The sequence below is a fragment of the Phocoena phocoena genome, chromosome 16, assembly GCF_963924675.1.
Source record: "Phocoena phocoena chromosome 16, mPhoPho1.1, whole genome shotgun sequence".
Taxonomy (NCBI): Eukaryota; Metazoa; Chordata; class Mammalia; order Artiodactyla; family Phocoenidae; genus Phocoena; species Phocoena phocoena.
The window spans coordinates 63,846,685-63,871,574 of record NC_089234.1 but is presented as its reverse complement, the minus strand read 5'-3'; the positions used below and the strand labels follow the sequence as shown (position 1 = coordinate 63,871,574).

Here is a 24,890-nt window from a genome sequence, read left to right as displayed (position 1 = left end):
GTCCGCCTGCGGATGCAGGGGACACGGGTTCGTGCCCGGTCTGGGAGGATCCCACATGCCGCGGAGCAGCTGCGCCTGTGAGCCATGGCCGCTGAGCCTGCGCGTCCGGAGCCTGTGCTCCGCAGTGGGAGAGGCCACAACAGTGAGAGGCCCGCGTACCGCAAAAAAAAAAAAAAAAAAAAAAGAATGGACCCATATAAGAGTAGCTTGGTCTGGGACAGGACTTTCATTTAGTGAATTCCTACATAATCCGATCTCTTAGACACAAAATGGATATTGAACACCTTAGGACAAAAGGACATGATTACTTTAAATAATGTTTTTATAATTTAAATACTGAAAACACCTCGATACACAGATTTTCTGGTTAGTGCTCAAGGTTTGCTCGCAAGATGCACTCCGTAAGTGCCTGATGGCTCCTGGCTCTGGTTGCCATGCCAACCACTCTGGTTTCTAGGTCTCTCTACCCTGGCCAGTGCTTTTCATGAGTGATTTAGGTGTGAATTTATTTTACAGGCCATCCCAGGGACTAATGAAGAAACATATAAAGTCTTCCCAACCAGTGAATGATGATTACATTCGTGAAACTAAGAATGCAGTGATTCTAGACTTGGGGAAAAAAATGAATTTCAGTGATGTCAGATCAAACCAGCAGGTAAGATTGTTGGGTTCAGATGGTTTACTGGAATTTCTTTGTAAGGAATGTAAGTTTGCTTAATTCAGTCCTTGGATGCTCAGGTCACCTGACCTTGGTGAAGCTGACACTGCAGTTTTGGAAGGCAAAGCACAGACTGTCCATGGTTCACGTAGGAAACTCGTCCACATGGATCCACAGTTCTTGATTTAGCCCAGTAGTTAATTCAGTTTACTTGTCTACGTGCGTTTACCTAGAATAGTGTATGTTAAGGAGAGAGACTAGATAGTCTGTTTTCCATTCCAACAATCCTCAGCTCAGTATTGGCCAACACTGTCACATCTTTGAGACATTTCAATATCTGAGCCTTGAGATGACCTAGACTTTAAGGAACTCTGGGGTTCCAAGCCATCCTTGATCTGGCTGCTTCAATCTAATGTGCTTGGGGGTTTGCTCACCAGTTCCTCTCCATCTTTACATTAGGTTGAAGCACGTGAAATAGCCATTAGCCAATATCCTGTGTTTCAACCTGTACAACTCCCTGCTTTCTAGTAAGTGTTTACACGGAAGGAGAAAAAGGAAAGTCATCTGTAGGCATCACATAAAAGAAAGACTAAGTATTTTATTGGAGCCATTTATTTTTGCTTTTTGTAAGGTGGTTATTTTTTAAATGCAGATTTACATTTTAATAATCTAACTCTTGGTTTATTTCCCCAGGTGGGAACTGATAAAATCTATTTTAAGTATAACATAAAATTTCAGTGAAAACTATATACCAAATATTGTGGAATTTGTGACATAAGTGACCCCTGGAAACAAGGCTCCAGACTCCCCTGACCATATGCTGTTTTCCTTCATGTTTCTATCTCTTACTTCCAGTGGAGCCATTGATATACAGTATTTTACTATTGTGTTATATGTTGGACAATTTTTACTGAGTGGATTCTCTTGAAAGTAATGCTTAAAATGCTTAAAATAATAATGCTTAAAATGCTTTTTAAAATTGACTTTAAATTATTGACTTGAAGCAGGATATTTAAGCTTGCCATAATTGAGTACACTTTTCAGGTATTATCTCATCAAATTACATATATTTCTGGGAGGCAAACACCAACATAACTATTCTTCTCTTCCATCTTCTAGATAGAGAAACTGAAGCACAGTTGTCAAACTGTCAGTGGTAGAATGAGAACCAGAGCCCTGGTTTCCAGGACACTTTCACATTTTCCCTGAAACTCTGCAGCCTTTTTGCAGTTTTACAACAAATACCTCCAAGCCCCATAAACGTTGCTCTGTCTAGCACAATTTGTTTTCCTATAATACTGTCATCACAGTTGTGCTTGTTAATCCTTCTAAGTGTCATTGAAATCAGAGCTGTGTTCAGCCTATGTCTTTAACAACTCAGACAGGGAGCAATTAGAACCCTGTAAAAATGATACCAGGTCAGCACACAGGCTGTTTGGTTTTACTTTTATGGTTACTCTGTAGGTAGATCCATGTTAATCCATTGCCCCCACTCAGAGGAAAGTAGGGTTTTTCTCTTAATTACCTGAAACGTGAGTACATATAAACATGAACTTCCATGAGTGGAGTGCCATAAACCCAGCAGAAGTCTTTATTAAACCTCCGTCATGAATTATCTTCAGGGCTAACAGCAGGAACTTGGAGTCTCAAAAAGCATCTCAATCCTCTCCATATTTCAGTGAAAACTATATACCAAATATCTGTGACACATCCGTGTTCTTCTGACAGTTATTATTCTGAGTGTTATTATGGTATATTAATTACAGAATTGATCTTACACAGCATTCTAGGCCAGGGATCATGAAAGCCAAGCTGCATAAATGCAATTCAGGAAACTAAGAAGCTGTCTGAGACGGAATGCTTGCATTAGGTTGGTAGATGTTGATTCTGAGAACGTTTTGAGGAAAAAATGATGACCATATTATAATATTGCTTTGTCCATTGCTGCCTTGGGAAATGACAGTGAAAAAGTCATGAAGCACTGTCTAAATGTATTGTGGCCCATTGAGGAAGTTAAGAAGAAGAAAATTTGCTGAGAAAAAGTGGAGAACAATCATAAAGAAACGTGTATTGACAGCCACCTCCACCTGCATTTTGGGGACACAGGGGTCAAAGTGATCTGTTTTCTTACTCCCATATTAGCCTGCACATACGAGGGGGAAGCAAATGATTCCTTCTGAAGAGTATGCATTTGTTTTGTTTTATCTTGCTTTGACCACTTTTAGGTCCAGAAAGCTGGACTCTCTTGCCCTACGTTATTCCTAAGCAGATGAAGAAGAGTAAACGTTCTAAAGCATTTACATGTTATGTTGAGCATGAACGTAAACCAAAGGTCCTTGAACAATTAATATTATTGACTATAAAAAATGTCCTCCCCAGAACTCAAACTTCTAAATTAATGCTTTAGAAATAGGGTTTCTTTGATGTATCTGCCACCTTGTATTTCTCTGCTGTAATACTTCAGCATTTATCCTCAAACTCATTTTATATAACATTTTCAATTAGCAACTAGCATTTGCTGGTTGATTCTCAGGACTTTGTGTGATACAAAGGTGTCATCCTTTCAGATGCTCATATTTATTAAACTGTTTAGCTTTCTAAACCGATAAAGATTTATAGATTTTAGGCTGCATCATTTCTTATTTCGAAGGGTATCATTCACCACCAGTGGATCTTCACTGGACATCACTTGGTTTAGGTTAGCAAGGTGAGTCTGAGAGGTCAGAGGAACCCAGGATCACACAAAGTGTGATGGAACCTTCACAACCAACGATTTTAATGCATACATGACTTAGTATGACGTTCTGCTCCCAGTAAATAGTTGGTGACTGTTAATGTCTAAAGCACACACACACATATTTAATGTCTTATTTCAACTCTCCTCCTTGAACTCATTTCTCTGGAAACTTTCCCATCTCTTTATTCTGCTCCTCCCCCCCCCTCCATTTTTTAAATGAAGGCTTCATTAAAACTGCCTGTGGTTCCCAGATACTACCCTATATGACAGAGGGGGGAAAAAATAAGTACCTAATTCTAGCTCTGCCTTTTTTTCCTCTAATCTCCTTCTTCTCTAAACTGCTTAGTCATTTCTTCTATTTAAATCTTACCTCTTTCATCTCTGACCATGAATTCTTTATGAAAATTCTCTCTTGAGGGCAAACAGTCTTGCGATCTGTTCCTTTTCTAATGAGAATTCAACGTTGTCATTGGCCTTATGTCGCTCACTGTGGGCACTGTAGGACCCTGGGTGCTGGAATAGTGAAGTGTCCCCATGTCACCTGCTGTGGGCCCACCCAGGATGCACCAGTCACAAGCTCCCTGGGAGCGGGATTGGCAGGGGGTGGGACGGGGTCTTGTTCATTGCTGCACCCCTGCTGTATCTGGCCCAGAGTAGGTGCTCAGGGAATATCTGCTGAATTAACTCACAACTTTGGGATTTACATTAATTTCAGATAGGATAACCAAACTTTTGACCAAAGGGAAAGTTTTGGATTTGTTGCATCTGTATGGAAAATATCTCACTTAACTATAGAGATTCTGATTATACCTAATTATAGACACTATCTACTATGATAACAACCTATTTTAATCAACTGACTAAAAAGATGAAAGCCTTTTGAAAAAAACACACTGAAATTAAGCAAAACTCTGGTGTTAACTGAACATTTAAGTATAAAATAAATCTGTGAACCATTTAGTAATTATTTATTCTTAAAGACAAAATCTGGATTTAAAGTATTTTTTTGCAACCTCCTTGAAGGTAGAGTGTGTGTTTTATAGAATGCCGTGTCCCCAGTGCCTACTATAATATTCTAAGAATTTGGCAGCAGGGACGGGGGTAAGCCATGAAGCCTGGTTATTTCTATTGAAGGAAGCATGTAGTATTGGATAAATCATAAAAGAAGACATCCTCTGTGTAGGTTAACCTCCAAGTTAGTCTAGGAATCTCTTACCTGCTGTCCATACTGTGGCTCACCCAGGAACAAAAGGAGAATACTTTCTCTAACACATAAAACTTCTTTTAGTGAACACTGTACCCAGAGTTGGTTGGGAACCCTTTGGGCAGGCTCTTCCAGCTGGTTTGATCCTATCTGATTATTTGCCCCTGAAGCCCAGACTCAGACCTAGAGTAGAGGAAGCCCGCAGCACGCTCAGGGCAGTGAGTGCCAGATCATGGCCCACGTTTTGGAAATTTGGAACCTTGGCAATGCCGTATCTGATTGGGTTGTGTCATTACATTGTGGTTCTTAGCAGGAGGAAGGCACTCTCCACCACTCTGACAATCTGAAGAAAACTTCTGCAGATGTGTCCCAGAAACCAAATGCCTCAAGTTGTCAAACTATCAGCCTTAAGAGGATTATCTTTAGAGAAAAAAAAAAAAAAAGAATTATATTTTCAAGTGGCATACTCTTCTGATGTAATTTTTTTAGCTTTTCATTTTCTTTCGTAGAGCAACTGAAATTCTATGCAATTCATTTTCACTGAAGGTCTTTAACATAAGCCTGGAAAGGATGGGCCATATGTCTTTGACTTGCTTGCCATACAGACCAGATTTACACAGAAAAATATTCTCTCCTTTGAGCACAGACATCACCTACAAGCAGCTGACGCAGAAACTCCTACTTTTACTCACAAAGGGGACAAGGCAAGGGAAAATGGAGAACACAGCCCAAATCCAGTTCTGGAAACTCAAAGTGCACAGCCGCTGACAGTGGATCAGTAGTACAACCTTTGTGCAGAACAGTGCAGAAAGCACATTCAAATTTAACTTAAACACACTGCTTGTTTGCAAATGTCCTTACAAAATCAGAATCCCATCAGTCACAACTTGGCATGACAACCTTGATTTATGTATAAGAGGATTAGTTATCCTTGGAATAACCAACTCTTAGTTGCAAAGCACTACAAAAAAAAAAAAAAAAAAGAATTCCTGCTCTGGGGATGGTGTGCATCTTTGTAAACATCTCAGTTGTAAAGATTCACTGCTTTAGAAACAGGTCACATACCCCTTGCCACACAGTTACATGGGTTTCCTTGTTCCTGAGGTTCAACTTCCCAAATATTTTATGAAATCTTTCATGGAAGCTCCTTGACCTACAGTACTCTTATTTTGTTGTGCATCTGTAACTTATACATTATACCATATAACTGGTACCTTCAACAACTGTATCTTAAAAGCAATTTTATTTTTTTCTCCCTTTATCCCTTTAAATTTATCTAGTGGGGCTAATCCTTCCCCTGGCAATCTCAAATGTGAGGTAATCTCAAAACCATTTTGACCGATTTTAGTTCATATAAGGTTCTACATTTACTTTGTTGCAAAATACAACCTTGATCGAGTAATACAAAATGACCAGTCCTTGTGGTAACAAACACCCCAATCTTTATTCAAAAATAAGATCCCACACACAAACGCCCCCATTCACACCTCACACCGCACACCCCAGGGATCTCTACAAATGGGAAATCTAAAGCCAGGAAGGAAGTATGGCCAGCTTCTCTCTTTTTCACTCCCTCCTCCCCTGCTTCACTAACTGCTGTTCCCAACTCCTTCCTTTCCCAGCCACAGAGGGACAAAAGCTGACTCCACACTGGCTCTGTCTCATATGTGGCCCATATGTGTATGACAGGAACCATCACAAGTCCTCTGACCTGACACAGTGCAGGAGTGCGGGCCACTGAAAGCAACCTTCAGCTTGCTCACCAACAAAAACCCTCCTTGCTCCTCACTCTACATTTCTTAGGCAGGAGTCAGATACCAATCCACTGGAGGAACACAATAAACACTACAAATGGGTCTATTTAATCTCTCTCAACAAACTGGAGGTGAAAGGCAGGTACTCTGGGGGTAGAGGTGGAGGTGGAGGTGGGACACTCACAGACATTAATAGCTCTTTCCAAAGTCTTCTCACTGGATTTTCTCCCTCCTGACTCTTTCGTATCTCTGATGAAGATGACGAATATCAATCATCTAACCTGTCCTTAAGCACCTGCTTTGAAATTTCTGGAGGATACTTTGTCTCCCAACTCACTTCTTTTTTGATATCTAACTCATCTTGGTGCCTCAGTAGAATACAACTGTATCCTCAGTACATAGTTACAAATGGTGTATTTTAGATAACTCATTGAGTGTTCTGTTTTCATCACCTCCCAACCTGTAGTACTGGTAGAATAGTAAATATGTAACCAATATGTGTACATTTATAGAAAAACAAAACCTGCATATTTTCATCATATTGCTTCCATAGTTCCTTTGGTTAAATCAATTCAAACATTTATAAATTCCATAAAATCAGGTCCCAACTTGGTAAAATCAAGTTCCTAAAAATAGCTGTTTGGAATACATGGAGACAATGTGGTATTTGTATTCTCAGGCAAGTGCTCAAAAGCCTTAGGTATCACCCATTTGTTCCTCAAGTATAGATATAATCATAACTTACCACAATGTACAGTAATACTTGTTTGGAAAAATTAGATCATACTTTCAATATAGAATTTCAGGAATTCATTTCTCCCCACCCCCTCATAATAACTCTGACAATGTAATTAGCCAGGAACTTACCAGCCCTCCCCCATCATGCAGTAGGAGAAGTTGCAGAGAAGGTTCTTTAGCTTGGAGCAAGGACTCCACTAAAATAGTGGCTAGAGGCAGTATGGAATGGATTGGGAATTTGGGGACTTAAATGAAACAAGATGAGAAGCCATAAGAAGCTAAGACCCCTTGCCACCCTCACAAAAAGCCTGGGTTATCCTGAACTTCAGGATCTGTGTGTGAGGTTTGCAAACTATATGAATTATGCTTTTGACTATTATTTTTAAAATAATAAAGCTATTTAGCACCTACCTCACATAGTAAGAGAATAAAATGACTCATTGGTTTTACTCCTAAGCATCCAAAAAATAAACAAATTTATTAAAAGGAAAAATAATACCCATTTAGGAGCATGAATGCAATTCAACAAGGAAGAAAAATATATTCCTTATAGGATTTTAAATTGTCAAGACTAGGAAACATTTCAAATTTGTGGGATTAGTTAATGTATTTATGGAAAATATACTTGCTGTATAGTATTAGGTTGAATAACTTGAAATTGCTGATATTTTTACCTCTTTTAACCCTCAGAAATGGCAATTTCATATAGTTCAAACTAATAGGTAGACAGATGGAAGCTTTAAGTATTAACTTTAAAAAAAAAACAACAACCCAAAATGTAGAAAATAGTTTTAATACTTTTAAACTAAATTGGGTTTCCAATTAGAAGTGAACAATCTTTTACTTTAATTAGTTTGTTTAACTGATTAAAAATTAATACGCTTCACTGGAGATTAATCATTTTTCTACCCTGAAAGAGCTGTAGATGTATTTTGTTTACCCAGTCTGAGATGAGGCTGAGAGGGAAGATTTAAAATTGGTTCTAAGAAATTAAAACCAAGAAACATTTGGTGTCTGTGTTTCCTAAGTTCCAATTCTGCACAAATTCAGGCGATGATATGTATAAGACAATAGCTAGAGGACACGAATGATGTGATTTAATAGCTTGAGAACATATCTCATGAGTCCTGAACTCAATTACTCTGCCTATGACTAGGGGGCAGATCAGCCATGTGCTCCCAAATTCCACTTCAGGGGCATCCTAGAACCATCTCCATGGGGCCTACCTAAATCATAAAATTATGGTTAACTAGAGTCACAAGTTTAACCAAAGGGCTCACCCTCACCCCAAGCACATGGCTCCAGATTCCTCAAAGATACAGTAGTGTTGGAACAAGTGATGGCTCCCATGTCATTCATGTATTCTTTCATTCTTCAGATACTCATGGAGCACCTGCCATGTAGCAGGCACTCACTATTCCATATATGGTTGATATAGTGGGATGCAAGACAGACAAGAGCTCTGTTTTTCTGATGCTAACATTCTAAGGCTTAGATATATACAATCATTCAATCAATATAAAAACAAGAAAAACACTAGATAGCAGTCCATGCTCTGTAGAGAATTAGAATTGGGAGTTACTTTAGATGAAGTGGCCTGGGAAAGTTGCTTTAGGGAGGTGACATTTAAGCTTGATAGAATAGGGCAGGATAGGGAATCAGAGGAATCCAGGATAAGTCCTAGATTTAGGTTAACTTGGTGCACTCAAAGTGTGGTCTTAGACCTGTGCCAGTCTGCAAGCTGTCATCTCTCCACCTTGAGATAAGTATGGAAATTGAAGGTAACCATTAAGAAGTTTCTAGAGCATTTGACAGAGAAATTTTATGTCTACTGAATATAATAATTCTGCATGCTTTTTCTGTTTTATTTTTCTAGTAATTCATTTTTATCTTATTTTTCTAGTAATTCATTTTTATTTTATTTTACAAGAGTACAGGTTGAAAAAATCTATTTTTAAAATCTGGTTTTCACCATAGGTAATGTGAGAAACACCAGCTTAACCACTTAACCAAATGGATGAAGAGTGGTGCCAGTTCCAAAGATGGGGAAGAGCAGGGTAGGAGTATCTTCCCTGGGGGACAGAAATCAAGTGCATGTTGTTTGGACCATGCTAAGCTGGTCCATGGGTGCACCCATGAGGCACCCAAGCCATGACAGAGAGTATACTGGTGGGTATATGACTCTCATGATGTAGAGTAGATCATTGGGTATATGAGTTCTGGAGAGAGACCAGGCTGAGACACATGGATTTGGAGTCATCAGCATACAGAAGGTATCTGAAGCTGTGAGACTGGATGAGATAACCTAGAGCAGAGGAGGAAGAGCTAGTAAAGGAGACTGATAAGGACCAGCTAGGGGAAGAGAAGGAAAACCGGTAGGGTGTCATGGAAACCAACAGAAAAAAAACGTTTCAAAAAGGATAAAGTAGCCATCTGTGTCTAATGCTATTGAGAGGTCAGGTAAGGTAAGAACAGATAAGTGACAACTTATCTGTGGATCTGGCAAATGTGAAGACCCTGACAGCAGCAATCTCAGTGGAACTGTAGGAACACAAGTCTAATTGGAGTATGCCAGTGAGAGAACAGGCGACAAGGAAATGAGGCTATAACAATAGAAAATTATTTCAAATAGCTTCTCGTGAGGGCAGCAGAGACACAGTGTAGGCAGACATGGGGTCAAGGGAGATTTATTCAAGACGAGTTTTCCTCAAGTATGCAGATAGAAATGTCTAGTAGAGACAGGAAGCTGGTGATGCAGGCATGTATCAGAATGCAGTTCAGAATAATTTTGCCAAAATACCACAAAGGCAGCTCTACATATTGAAATGGACACTATTAGTAGCTACAAAAATTATATTCCATCTTCATTCCATTCCCTACAATATTCTACCGGGGCTCCATGCTGAAGGTGAGGAATCAGGGTTCACTAGAACAGTTTGGGATTGTAGTAGAAACACAAATCTCCTTCAGTGCTCCATGATGAGGAACTGGAAATGGAACAAGCCTGGTTTACTGAGGTTCCACAATGTAAATCTAACATTCGAATCTTAAAAAGTTTCGTCCTCACATTATATTGATGAACACATTCTTCCTCACCCACAGAAATTGAAATTAAAACATGTTTGCCATTTTGACAGGAGTACAAAATTTCAAGCTTTGAGCAGAGGCTGATGAATGAAATAGAGTTTCGCTTGGAACGCACCCCTGTTGATGAATCAGATGATGAAATCCAACATGATGAGATCCCCACGGGCAAGTGTATCGCTCCCATCTTTGACAAAAGACTCAAGCACTTCCGGGTCACCGAAGGCTCTCCAGTGACATTCACCTGCAAAATTGTTGGGATACCTGTCCCAAAGGTAGGGGAAGATGACCAGCCAGTTGGCCAACCAACAGTGCAAAACTATAGACAGTGCCTTCAAGAAAGTCTTACCAGACTCTAGTGCAGTATCTACAGAGGAAATGAAAATCAATACCAGAAAATTAACAAAGCCCAGGTAATCTGACTAAAAAGATACAATCAGGAATAGAATCATTAAATAGCCTGGCAAAAACAAAATCAGATAACTTATGGGTAAGTTAAAATTTTTATAAAAGTTGAAAATAAATTTCTTAGTCATGATCCTCTATTTTGGGCTATTGATTCTCTCAACCATCAAACTCACCAAACTGATACTTTTCTTTCTATTTAACATCTGCTGAATATCTACAGCCTGCCTGTTGTACAAAGTGAGGTATATTTGTATTATTACTGTTAGGTTGGTAAATGCAGAAAATGTCACATCGTTATCACTGGCTGCTGAAAAATCTTATGAGTCACCAGACTTTCTGGCAGTCAGCTGAGAGAAGGATTTACACCCAGTATGTCTACAGCAGGGAATCTATCCACTCTACTTTCACAAACATTAACATGGCATTAGTATGTAAGATTAGGTAACCAGGAAATGTAGAGAAGGGCAGCTGCAACCAGTACTTTAACTCCCCTATCTTTGAAAGATCTCCTTGATACATGCAGAACTTAACTTGAAAACTATGTATACTTAAATTTTAGTCAGAGGAGAAATTTAACAATTTAGCAATTGAATCCTGGCCTCATTCCATTTGGTACAATAAACCATACTATCCTTTTAAGTAAGGTCAGCTATTCTAGGCCCTGAGATCTCGGACTTCAGGAGACTTGAGTTTGTAAAAGGATAATAGGAAAAGTTCCAGGCTCCCAGTTTTAATTATTTTGCCTCTGAAGACATGTCTGGTCCTTAGGGTGGCTTTTTAAGTAATTATAAATATAATAAAAATAATCAAAAGCTTTTTCTCAATCCTAAATTATACATAATTTCTTACTTAAATATTGTATATGTACAAGTGGAGGAGCATATTATACTGTCATTTGTAATATGTTTAAAAATTGTTTTCTAAGTGTTGTATAAGGGACGGGTTACTAGTTGTAGAGATGGCAATCGATCCTTGCCTTATCCTACTCCTTGTACCATTATCCTCTAAAGATGTACAGAACAGTGTATATTCTCCTTGATTATTTTTCATTTCAGGTTTACTGGTTCAAAGATGGGAAGCAGATTTCAAAAAGAAATGAGCACTTCAAAATGAGGCGAGAAGGAGACGGGACATGTTCTCTGTACATTGACTCCACCACCGGCGATGACGACGGCAACTACACCATCATGGCGGCCAACCCCCAGGTAGAGACGCAGGGTTCCACGCTGTACTGCCCTCTGAGGAAGGAGCGGTTCATGTCATTGTGAAAAAACCTTGAGAAGTGCAAGTTACTAAGGATTTCTGAGGAAAATGAATAAGGAGCATAGAGACTGTGTAACTAGAGCACAGTATCACAACAACTTACAAGACCACTTAGCCACTGATGGGTCACGCCACCCTTCAGCCTTTGTCAAAGGACAGTAGTATCTATTCACTAAGTATATGCCCCAGACCTATTGGAGTAAATCTTGTTTTGATCAACTCATTGACTCTTGAAGAGTCAACAAATTATTCTATCAAAGAATGATTTGCGAGCTTCCCTGGTGGCGCAGTGGTTGAGGGTCCGCCTGCCGATGGCAGGGGATGCGGGTTTGTGCCCCGGTCCGGGAGGATCCCACATGCCGCGGAGAGGCTGGGCCTGTGAGCCATGGCCGCTGAGCCTGCGCATCTGGAGCCTGTGCTCTGCAACGGGAGAGGCCACAACAGTGAGAGGCCCGCATACCGGAAAAAAAAAAAAAAAAGATTTGCCATTTTTTGTTCTTTAGAGAATAAGCAAATTACTTGTGAATATCCCTCACTCATAAAAGAAATTTTTTTTGGTAAAAGTTGGAAAGCCATAATCTTTCACTTTCCTTTTTTGAAGAGACCAAGACTTAAAATTCCCCTTAAGGATATGGCAGAATAAATATCTTCAACTACTATTAGAATAGGAGGTACAGAACTATAATTTCCACTCACCCACTCCTCCTATTAAAATGTTAGTTTTGAAGATAACTTCTATTGAGGAAAGTATAAAAATACTTGACCATGATCTCTGCATGTGCCTACAAACAATGCTAAGTGCACAAGAATTCAAATTTTTTTACATTTATGTCTGTTCATTTCTCAGCTTAAAAATGAAAGTCACAATATTCTTAAAAATCGTTTCCCCTGGAATATTAACAGTGATTTAAGGAGTTATATTGTTTTCATCCCCTCTCCAAAAAAAACTCAAATAGTTAGCCAAAAAGTTCATAATGTTCTGGTCCATAAGAATGTATATGTACTGAAAAAATGTAAAATTGTTTTTATTTATTTTAATCTCCTTCATTTTCTGTTTCTCAGGGGAGAATCAGCTGCTCTGGCCACTTGATGGTACAAGGTTTGCCCATTCGAAGTCGACTAACAGCTGCTGGTCAGCCTCACAGGTAAAGACAGTAAGAATCTCCCTTCTCTAGCCCCTCCCAAGCAGCCACCCACCACAATGATCACTCAAGTATCTGGTCTACAAATTGTCAACTAAAGTGTAGTCCTCCACCTGCAGCACCAGCATCACTTGGAAGCTTGTTGCAAATGCAGAATCCCAAGCCCCACCCAGACATACTGATCAGAATCTACATTTTAATAAGATCCAGGTAATTCATAAGTGCATTAAATTTGAGAAGCATTGGTCCACGGCACACTTTTAATGGTTCAAAAATTGCAACCATCAGTAGCACCTGTGCACATAATATATAAATCAGACTCTCTGAATTAAATTACCTTGTCTTTAAAAAACAGAAACCGTTAATGAGTATATGTATACTGATAAAAGATTTCTGTTGTTGTTATTGTCTCCAATATAACAGTTGTCTCCAACACAGCAACTGACTTTCCTCCTCTCCAATTTTACTAATCACTAAGAAGAAAGAGCCTGGCTTTCTCTAGAGTCTTACGGTGCCACAAAGTCTTAGCAAAGCATTTCATAGTTGCTGACGTGGATGAATTACATTAGACTTACCAAAGGGACAAAAATAGTGACCCACGTTTCAGATACAGTATTTTACCACTGTTGCAACTCTACCTTCTTGTTCAGTTTTTTTTTTTTTTCCTTCTTCAAGAACAGCTGTTACTGTGGTCAGTCTTAACCAGTTTAAGTTCATGATCCTCTTTAATGGTCTGACATAATTTATTAGCCAGGTTAAATTTTATTACTCAGAGGCACAGGGATTGCAGCTGCCTTGTTCTGGGTGATAAACAGGACTTCTCTTTTGGCTCTTATTTGAGGTTCAGATTGAATACTGATTTCTTTATTCTGAAACTTCTGAACAACTGGTCAAACCCAAGGCAAGGGGAGCTGAGTCACTGAACCCAGAATGACTTCAGAGAAAAAGAAGCTAAAGCCTGTTTATTTAATTACAGATCTCACAAGATAACCCTACAGTGGGTGAGATAGCTAGTACTTTGCTTTTTACATCAGCTCCACACTATTATTTATTATCCCTTCATGGTCCAGTCACCCCCACCCCCCAAAAAAATCTTTCTCCAGGCCCGAGAGCCATGCCTAAATGTCTATACTGTCATAAGTTTTGAAGTGGTTTCTATGCGTAATGCCTGAACATGCTTGCTGTTTTAGAGTAAGGTCCCGAGCGCAAGAAAGAGACAAAGAGCCCCTACAGGAACGATTTTTCCGACCACATTTCCTGCAGGCTCCTGGGGATATGGTAGCTCACGAGGGGCGCCTCTGTCGCCTGGACTGTAAGGTAGACTCTAGTACACCATTCTTGGTTCCAAATCTGTTCATATTTTGTATTTGTTTATTTGTATGCACCTATTTTTGTTTGTATTTGTTTTATGGTTGTTGTTTTTTCGGGGAAAGGGGACTGAGGAACAGAGAGAGAGAGAGAGAGAGAAAGAGAGAGAGAGAGAGAAAGAGAGAGAGAGAGAGCGCACTTTTTCCCCCACAAGGTTCTTTTGGAGCATTTAATACCAGACAAAAGTATTTCATAAAATCTTTAAGTGTTTATATCTTAATAAAAGTTACACTGATACTGTACCAAGTTAACTCTATGCTTGTAAAGACAACCAAAGAGGTGATGTAATTCAGACATTTTCCATATGGTACCTGGAAAGTCTTTATTACTATAAAGGCATAAGGATGATTTCTGCAACCTTGAAGTGAACTGCTGTGAGGTACAGCCTTTGAAAAAACTAGTCATGAAAAGTTGGCTCCAAGGCAGTTTATGAAAACAGAAGCTGGTTTCTCATACTACTCAACGTCCATCGCCTTTAGCTAGTCTACCTTCTAACTCTTCCACCAGAGACTAGGTTCAGTTGAACAGTATGAATATTTCTCAGTATGAACAGTAACTTAAGTCACCCCGTCTGTCCGAACGACGTAGAATGCTATGGAGATTTGGACATGAATGAGTAAAGGCTTAAGGTTACGCGTTTATAGAATCCACTTCTCTAGGTGGTTCTTGCTCTCTCATTAGTTACCTAAATAATATTTGGGATTAACTTCTTCCACCCTAAAGCCTAAAAGAAACCCATGACTGGGTCCCACCCCCAAAGGTTCTGATTTAATATAGTAAGTGGGCACCAGGATTGTCAAATACTCCTCATGTGATTATGACACACAGTCAGCTTTGAGAACACTGGTTTAATGTCTGTGCCTTTCTTGGCTACCTGTTGCTTATTAGGTGTGTAAGTAATATCTCTGAAACTGATCCCACAGGCTTATTTCATCTATCTATTTAGCTTTTTAATTCTTACTCATTCTAATCTAGAATATAATCATGACCCGAATTGGGGTCCAAATACTATACGGCTTAAATGCATGAGGCCACCCATCTAGACCCCCTTGTCCCTATGCTCCTGAGGAGAGGTTTCTCAGCACTGACGCTCCATTGCTTTCGATGTGGTGCCAGACAAGGATAAAGAGTTCAGCCACCAAATAAATCTGTCTGTCATCGATCTGTCATTTGCCTCGTCTGTCCTGTTGCTTATTAGGTGAGTGGCTTGCCGCCTCCGGAGCTGACGTGGCTGCTCAACGGCCAGCCTGTGCTCCCTGACACCTCCCACAAGATGCTGGTCAGGGAGACTGGAGTCCACTCTTTGCTCATTGACCCGCTCACTCAACGTGACGCAGGGACCTACACCTGTGTTGCTACCAACAAAACCGGGCAGAATTCCTTTAGTCTGGACCTCACTGTAGTAGGTAAGGTTTGCTGCTGGGACCCCTAAACGTAACTCCGTCCAAGGTGATTACGGAAACATGCAGAGCCTCTGATGTAATCCCTTAGTCCTTTGTCCCATGGAGTCTCATCTTAGTTTCTCCTTCACTGTAATAAGGGCCATGTTTCCTACGTTGCTTTCGAAAACATATCAGTAAGCTAAACACATAATCTGGTACTTTGTGTATATCATGCTTGCAATAAATGGTAGTCATTGTAATTACTAATTGACTATCACTAAATTCAGGTCACTTGCCCTATAGCCCATCGCTCCTGGAACACTCCAGGGTCTCCCCCCACCCCAAGCTTCCATGCCTTGGCATCCGTGGTCCCTCTACGTGGAATGCCCTTCTTTGCCTAGCAACCTCCTACTCATTCTCTAAGACTTAATTCAAATGTCACCACAAAGGCACAGTGGATCCACCAGGTTACATCCTCCTCTGTTTCCATAGCACTTAGTAAAGGAGAGACTCTTACAGCACTCATGGCTTCGGTGTAACTATTTCCCCTTTTGCCTCCCTGAAGACACCATGAGCCTCTGAGGTCAGAGATTCTGACGTTCTTCTGTGTATCTCTGACGTCTGACTCAGTGCCTGGAATGTGGAAGGCACTTGAATCTGTAACTACACAACCAAACCCTTACCTTATAAGATGATGTGAACAAAACACTGTCATGTCCACAGATAAGGACAACAAGTCACTGTCACCTGGGAGGTGTCAGCCCCTCGGGGCAGTAGCCCAGCCAGAATTAGATTTCAGAATGTATGAAATCTTGTGCTGGGCTTTCTCCCGCTGTCTCCCTCGTATGGCCCCTGAAGGAAATCAGGGTAGCTTCAGAATGCTAATCCTCTCTCTAAGCTAGTAGCTGTCTCCTCAGTATATTTTTTTCTTTTTCTCATCGTTAATTCCATCTCACCAACAGAGTAGGAAAAGCTCATTCTGCGAGGATACGGTGATTGAGGCTTTTACTCTTTTCCCACTATTTTGCTATTGACTAGGGGAACCCTGAGATACGAGGTAGCTTTGCCTTAATTGGTTCTGTGGGGGGAACAAAGCCTCCTTAGGAAGCATAATTTGTGTGTGTGATTTTTTTTAAATAGTATACTTCTTTCAACTTTTCTGTAGCTATAAAATTTTTCAAGATAAAAAGTTGAGGGAAAATTAATATATCTTCTACAAAATAAACTCCTCTAAAAAAGAAAAAAGAGATCTATTTAGTACATATCATATACTGCTTCTCAAAGTTTACTGCAGAGCAATAAAAGAAACTCCCTCAATTCCACACCTACCATATGCATCCCATGTGTGTGACCCAAATCCTTAAGTGTAGTCCCTCATAAGATAGGCAGAGACAGTTTCCTCATGTCTTTTTTATCAATCTTCATTTCTGGAGCTTTTACCAAGGCAGTGATCTTCACTAAGAGGCTTGAGACGTGTTGTAAAGAAGAGGCAAAGGTGGGTAGGTGCTCACTCTGCTAGATTCCAGAACTGTAATTTGTTTGAGGCATGGACCCCAAGGCACTTACTCTTCAAACTAGCACTGCCCTTCTCTCATTCAGCCAAAGAAGTGAAGAAAGCACCTGTAATCCTGGAGAAACTGCAGAACAGCGGTGTTCCCGAAGGCCACCCAGTGAGACTGGAGTGCCGGGTGATAGGCATGCCTCCACCTGTGTTCTACTGGAAGAAAGACAATGAGACCATCCCCTTCACCAGAGAGAGGATCAGGTACAGGCTCCACCCTCGGTCAAGTTCACTGAGGCTTGTCAGGCCGCCCAGATAAGTCTGTAGCCTTTTGAATCTGGTTTCTTTCACTTAGCATAATGTATTTGTTTCACACGTTACTGTGCTTATCAAGAATTTATTCCTTTCTGTTGCTGAGGGGTAGCGCATTGTACAGATGTCCCACAGTTTTAAAACCTTAATTTTTTAAGCTTAAAAAGGTATGAGGGGGCTTCCCTGGTGGCGCAGTGGTTGAGAGTCCGCCTGCCGATGCAGCGGACACGAGTTCGTGCCCTGGTCCGGGAAGATCCCACATGCCGCAGAGCGGCTGGGCCCGTGAGCCATGGCCGCTGAGCCTGTGCGTCCGGAGCCTGTGCTCCGCAATGGGAGAGGCCACAACAGTGAGAGGCCCGCATACCGGAAAAAAAAAAAAAAAAAAAAAAAAAAAAAGGTATGAGGAATTTATAAAGATTGTGCCTATTTTTTGTCATGTGTCTTCAGTCATATTAGCACACAGAAAACCTTTTGACAGTAAAAAGCTAAAATAAAATAAAGCAAAATAAAATATTAAAGTAATACTCCTTCTCCATCCATCACTACATGGCTGTTTTTTAAGTAACTTTAAGGATCCAGTTTCTGAAAGTGGGTGCTTTCCTTAATTTCCCCTAACCATCCTTCATTCTTTGCCATTTTGGTTTTATGCTACAAAGGCAGCTTATGTACAGAAATTTCTACTGAGAATTATTTCTTCACAGTAAACTGAATTTGTCCTAGAAAATATTGGGTTTTACAGAATCTGGGCATCTAAAAAAGTCTATGTACATATAGGTCAGGGTTTTTCTCTGGTAAAATATAAGCAAGAACAGAGAATATTCTTGAGTTAACACTTAAGTGTAAATTAATGAAACGTGTCAAACACAGCCTGAAATTCTGATGTAATTATCTAGGATTGCAATATGCAGTCAAGGTTAGTTAAGAACTACTGACATAGAGAAAACAGAAGGAAAGAACATGCTGATTTGCTCCTGAACTGTATTAAGCTAAATGCTGCACATGCCCAGTTGGATATATTAAGAAATACCCCCTCCACCCTAAAGACTGCATACAAAAACTATTAGAACTGATAAACAAATTCAGCAAGGTAGCAGGATACAAGATTAACATACAGAAATCTGTTGCATTTCTTTACACTAACAATGAAATATCAGAAAGAGAAAGTAAAGAAAAACTTTACTTTAAAAGTAAAGAAAAAAAAAATCCATTTTAAAATTGTATCAAAAAACATAAAGTACTTAGGAATAAACCTGACCAAGGAAGTGAAAGACTTGTACGCTGAGAACTATAAACATGGATAAAGGAAACTGAAGATGCTACAAAGAAACGGAAAGATGTCCCATGCTCTTGGATATCCCAGCGTGGTATTGGCACAAAAACAGCCATATGGATCAATGGAACAGAATACAGAGCCCATAAATAAACCTACACACCTAGAGCCAATTAATCTTCGACAAAGGAGGCAAGAATATACAATGGAGAAAAGACAGTCTCTTTAGCAAGTGGTGTTGGGAAAGCTGGACAGCCGCATGTAAATCAATGAAGTTAGAACACTCGCTCACACCATACACAAAAATAAACTCAAAATGGATTAAAGACTTAAATATAAGACATGACACCATAAAATTCCTAGAAGAGAACATAGGCAAAACATTCACTGATATAAATCATGCCAATGTTTTCTTAGGTCAGTCTCCCAAGGCAACACTGTAGAAATAAAAGCAAAAATAAACAAATGGGACCTAATGAAACTTATAAGCTTTTGCAGAGCACAGGAAACCATAAACAAAATGAAATGAAAACATACAGAACGAGAGTAGATATTTGCAAACAATGTGACCAACAAGGGCTTAATTTCCAAAATATACAAACAGCTCATACAGTTCAATGTCAAAAAACAAACAACCCAATCAAAAACTGGGCAGAAGACCTAAATAAACATTTCTCCAAAGAACACAGCCAGATGCCAACAGGCGCATGAAAAGATGCTCAACACTGCTAATTATTAAAGAAATTCAAATCAAAATTACAATGAGGTATCACCTCACACCAGTCAGAATGGCCATCATCAAAAAGTCTAAAAATAATAAATGATGGAGAGGGTGTGGAGAAAAGGGAACCCTCCTACACTGTTGGTGAGAATATAAATTGGTGCAGCCACTATGTAGAACAGTATGGAGGTTCCTTTAAAAACTAAAAATAGAGTTACCATATGATCCAGCAATCCCACTCCTGGGCATATATCCAGAAAAGACAAAAACTCTAATTCAAAAAGATACATGCACCCCAATGTCCACAGCGGCACTATTTACAATAGCCAAAACATGGAAGCAATTTGAGTGTCCATCAACAGATGAATGGATAAAGAAGTTGTGGTATATATATATATATATATATATATATATATATACACATACATACATACACACACACACACATACATACACACAATGGAATATTACTCACCCATAAAAAAGAATGAAATAATGCCATTCGCAGCAACATGGGTGGACCTAGAGATTATCATACTAAGTGAAGTAAGTCAGACAGAGAAAGACAAATATCATATGATATCACTTATATGTGGAATCTAAAAAAATGATACAAATGAACTTATTTACAAAACAGAAATAGACCCACAGACGTAGAAAACAAACTTAATGTTACCAAAGGGGAAAGGGTGGGGGGAGGGATAGATTAGGAGTTTAGGATTAACAGATACACACTACTATATATAAAATAGATAAACAACAAGGCCCTACTGTATAGCACAGGGAACTATATTCAGTACCTTGTAATAAATCTATAATGGAGAAGAATCTGAAAAAGTTATATGTATAACTGAATCACTTTGCTGTACACCAGAAACTAACACAGCATTGTAAATCAATGATACTTCAATTAGAAAGAAAGAAAGAGAGGGAGGGAGGGAGGGAGGGAGGGAGGGAGGGAGGGAGGGAGGGAGGAAGGAAGGAAGGAAGGAAGGAAGGAAGGAAGGAAGGAAGGAAGGAAGGAAGGAAGGAAGGAAGAAAAGAAAAGACCCCACCCACGCTAACAGTCCATCCATCCCTGGACTCTCGTTTTGGTCTACTTTCCCGTAGCTTTTTAACAAAGTTCTTATTGCAATGTCCAGCCTGGTTCGGAAAAGAGATTTTCTCTGTACTTTGGTTGTGACAAGTGGGAGTCCTCCTGGGAGGAGAGTGGAGAGGGCAAGAACAGGTCTCAGCCATGGCTACCGACCCTCTTCTTTCCACCTTCAAGTTTGCCCCTGATGCTTGCTTCCAGCTGAATCCCCTTCCCTCCTGCTAGGGTCAGGGAGGCGAGGAGAAGCACTGCACTGCCTGACTTGCCCGAGTTTCCCGGAGCCCTAAACTCGACAAGGCCGCTTCTGCCCCCAGATACAATACGGATACATTCTTTCTTTTCTCCAGCATGCACCAGGACACAACTGGGTATGTCTGCCTCCTCATTCAGCCAGCCAAGAAATCAGACGCTGGATGGTACACATTGTCAGCCAAGAATGAAGCCGGCATCGTGTCATGCACTGCCAGGTTGGATATATATGGTAAGTATAATGGCATCGGTTGATCTGTGTGGACAGGCAGCTTAAAAATCTTTTTGGGGGGAATTCTCTGGTTGTCCAATGGTTAGAACTTGGCGCTTTCACTGACTAGGCCCCGGGTCAGTCCCTGGTCAGGGAACTGAGATCCCGCAAGCTGCACGGCGTGGCCAAAAACATCTTTTTTCTTTTAGGATAGGTGTAGTATGTTTTCATAAATGAATTGGTTAGATCATATTTTAGTGCTTAAGAGATGGATTTTTTAAGTCATTTTATCCTGGTCACCTCAGGCTTCTGCACACTCTTTCATTTCACTAGAAGGTTAATCTTCTTCCAAAAGAGGTTAATTTTTCTGTACTTCTAATACTAGGAATTACAACTACTTCAGAGTGTACCTGTGCTTGTACTTCTAATCACCCAGCATCTTCATGCCATCTCCTTGCTGCCATGGGTCACCCACTGGAACTCCCTCCCCACTGCCTGTTATTCCCCAGTCACACCACCACCCAGCAGAATTTTCCAGACCCTATTCATTTGTTAATTAATTCCACAAATATTTACTAATTCCACAAATATTTATTACTCCAATCTCACAATCAGACTAATAATAGAGAGCTGTCCTAATGATACTGATATCAGATGACTTTTGTACAGTGACTTGTAATTTATGAAATGGCACCCTAAGATTCTCCTAAACCCATGAGATTATAATAATTGTTGTTACCCTCATTTAAATGCAGAAGAAATGCAGAGACTCAGAGAGATTAAGTGACTACAGCTGGAATGCAAATCCAGGTTTTATATCATTCCTTTGAGCCATGTTTCTAATTTTCAAAAACATTTAACAAATTAATCTTTATTAATGTATTTGTGTACTCTACTCCTCTCCTCTATAATTTTGACATTAACTGGTATTTTTGAAGACATATTCCTTAACCCAAGAGTAAACCTTTTTTTCCCCCCTCTTTTAAAAGAACTAATTTGTTGGCTTAATAAGTTTCTTATTCACTACTGGTTTAACATGATTAATCAGAATAACAAATAAGAAACAGTAACTCTGCCTAGAACCTGAGGTCCCTGCTATTTATAGGTGCACCCGCCTCCCCCCCTTTTTCATTTTTTTGGCCGTGCCGCGCGCCATGCAGGATCTTAATTCCCCCACCAGGGATCGAACCCGTGCCCCCCTGCAGTGGAAGCGCGGGGTCTTAACCGCTGGACCGCCAGGTACCTCCTTTCTTTGGTACCATACAGGAGGGGTCTTGGCCTGCCATTTTCCCTAAGTCTAATATTTAGAGAAAACACATAGCTTTCTGGTTATCTTCCTTAATTCGTGGACTTGAAAAGAAATTCAGCCGTGAGGGACGCTGGCTCGAATGTACTTTCCCCTGGGAGGATCCGAGGAGAGACACGCCAGTGATATGTTTCTTAATCCAGGCTAATGCCTTACCATTTCACCCACTTCATCATGTCAGAAGGAAACAGGTCTCCAACTAAGAAACTCATACCAATAAGCCCTGAAACTGATGACTCTTGTCGCAGTCCTGCTCATCCGCGGCGGAGTCCCCAGTTCAGTTAGTCCTGGCTCACCTCTCCCTGGCTCCCGTCCTGATTCCACAGCACTAACAACGCGAAGCGCTGAATCCCCAGCTGGGACCGGGGAGTGGGGCAAAGCATGGAGGATTGGGGGTAAAATCAATCCCGTACGGCCCCCCGCAATCACTTCCTACCTGTCCGAGGAACGGGGACAGTACGCATCCGTCTCTCTTCGAAAAGAGGGCTTCTAATAGTACCTGCTATCAGGTTAAGGTGTCCGAGAGAGCCAGGAAAGGCTAAGGGGCGGAGGGCGGCGGGGAGGGACTTAAACCAGTTCATGGCTGCCTTACTGAGTGCCTGCTCTCTCGTGGAATCGCTGTAAGTTTTGTCCTGTTTTGTAGCTTTCAAATTTTGATTTTATCAATTCACTCAGAGGCATTTAGATCCCGAAAAACTTATTCAAAAGAATGAAATCAACAAAGGACCCGTTTATAAGTGGGAATGCTACAAGGGTCCATAGCTTCGTAGGACCCAGAGCGTCCATGTTTCCCACCTGGTGCTTCCCCTTCTCCACAGCAAGGTTCTTGGAAACCTCATGAGAAGACTGCTTGGTAATTTCTGAATCAGTGACAACACACAGGACTGAGCAGCTTGGATGGATATTTCATTCAGGCCATGTTCAAGCCTAAGGATCCTGGCTGCTAAAACCAGTGTCCCCTTTGGACAGTGCTTGGTGAACGTGGAAATTCTAATATTCCCTTTTGTCCCTGAACCATGGTTGATTGCACATAAGTTACTTTTCAGTCTTCTTGCTGTAGCTCATTAGAACCTGATTAGGGCGGTAGGTAGGTGATCGCTGATTAGTATGATCAGGTGTGCGGTCAGAGGTCTGGACTCATCTTTTGGCTTCCATTTCCATAGATTTCTCATCTCCACCTTCTGAGGTGCCCTGCCTTGAGAGCCTACCGCCCTCTCTACACCGCCCTCCACCCAGCAGACTCCATGCTAGGTCAGGAGAACATTTTGAGAAATCACCCTAGTCACCCACTGTTCCTTCTTACAGTCCCAGATTTTACTGGATTAGAATCATAGGGTTTGGAATTAGGGGATTAAAAAATCACCAGCCCAATTTCCCTCTTCCCGACAGGGAAGGAGAGATTTTATTTCTCTCTTTTACAAATGAGGCATTTCAGACCCAGATATATTTCAATGCTTTACTAAGATCCCACAGAAAGTGTTGGCATGAGCACAGAATGCACCCCTGACGTGTACCTGCTAGACTGTATTCCTTTGATTGTAACACATTATTTGGTCCATTTTCCAGCTCAGTGGCACCACCAGATCCCACCACCCATGTCTGTCCGGCCCAGTGGCAGTCGCTACGGATCTCTCACCAGTAAAGGACTTGACATTTTCTCTGCTTTCTCCTCCATGGAAAGCACAATGGTGTATTCATGCTCTTCTCGGAGTGTAGTGGAGAGTGATGAACTTTAAGAATGTCTGGGTGCCTGCTGTGTAAGGGGGTGGACTGTGGAGGGGGAAGGAAGACCAGCCAGATAAGATGGTTTCCAAGCAACTGGATTTGAGTAAGTTCCCACACTGCCCGACCTGTGGCAAGGAGAGCTTTGAGTAAGTCAGCTGGGGACTCGTGCATTCTCAGCTCAGGGAGAGATGGAGGGCTGTGCCTTTTAAGATTCCAACAAAATGAGAAGACAATACCGCTGAACCAAAGATGTCACGCAGCTGCCATCCACTGCTTTGGGAAAAAGCTAGCATGCTTCCCTGGCCCCTGCTGCGTTGGGGTATTCAGGCCCTCCTAGGAGCAATTAGGGGTCAGATGCTTGGGCTGAGAGGAGTTGGACAGTAGTGACCTTAGGAATCACTAACTCACTAAACAATGCAAAGGAAAAAGTCAGGGGGGTCTCCACCACCTTTCACTGATTGCATCCATAGCAGTAGTTTTGGTGGATTGATTAAATCAGCTTCTACTTAGCACTAGGAGTCTGTGCCATACAACTCACATACGTGGAGAAGCACTTTTGATTTGCTTACCCTGGGTGTACTGAGCCACATAATAAAGTGCCAAAATGTGATTGAGATACAAAAAAAAAAAAAAAATCACTGGAACACTAAATATTGCACAGTGCACTTATTCTACAGCCAAAACAGGGACCCACCACCCTGCCTGTACCATTTTCTTTTGGATACAATGGTAAGTGGTTTTTTTTCTGACTATATATATATTAT

At 40.7% G+C, this 24,890-nt stretch overlaps 1 protein-coding gene across 3 annotated transcripts in view; it reads left to right on the top strand.

Annotated features, from left to right (window-relative positions):
- The window catches only part of MYPN (myopalladin), a 76,915-nt gene extending 52,778 nt beyond the window's left edge, over nt 1-24,137 (top strand). For all 3 annotated transcript variants that reach the window (XM_065893860.1, XM_065893859.1, XM_065893861.1), the window contains 9 exons: nt 517-655; nt 10,229-10,450; nt 11,639-11,788; nt 12,909-12,991; nt 14,179-14,305; nt 15,555-15,762; nt 17,338-17,503; nt 20,983-21,116; nt 23,968-24,137. In XM_065893860.1, coding sequence (XP_065749932.1) covers nt 517-655; nt 10,229-10,450; nt 11,639-11,788; nt 12,909-12,991; nt 14,179-14,305; nt 15,555-15,762; nt 17,338-17,503; nt 20,983-21,116; nt 23,968-24,137 — 1,399 coding nt within the window. The remainder of the gene's footprint in view (nt 1-516; nt 656-10,228; nt 10,451-11,638; nt 11,789-12,908; nt 12,992-14,178; nt 14,306-15,554; nt 15,763-17,337; nt 17,504-20,982; nt 21,117-23,967) is intronic.
- The last annotated feature ends 753 nt before the right edge of the window (nt 24,138-24,890 follow it).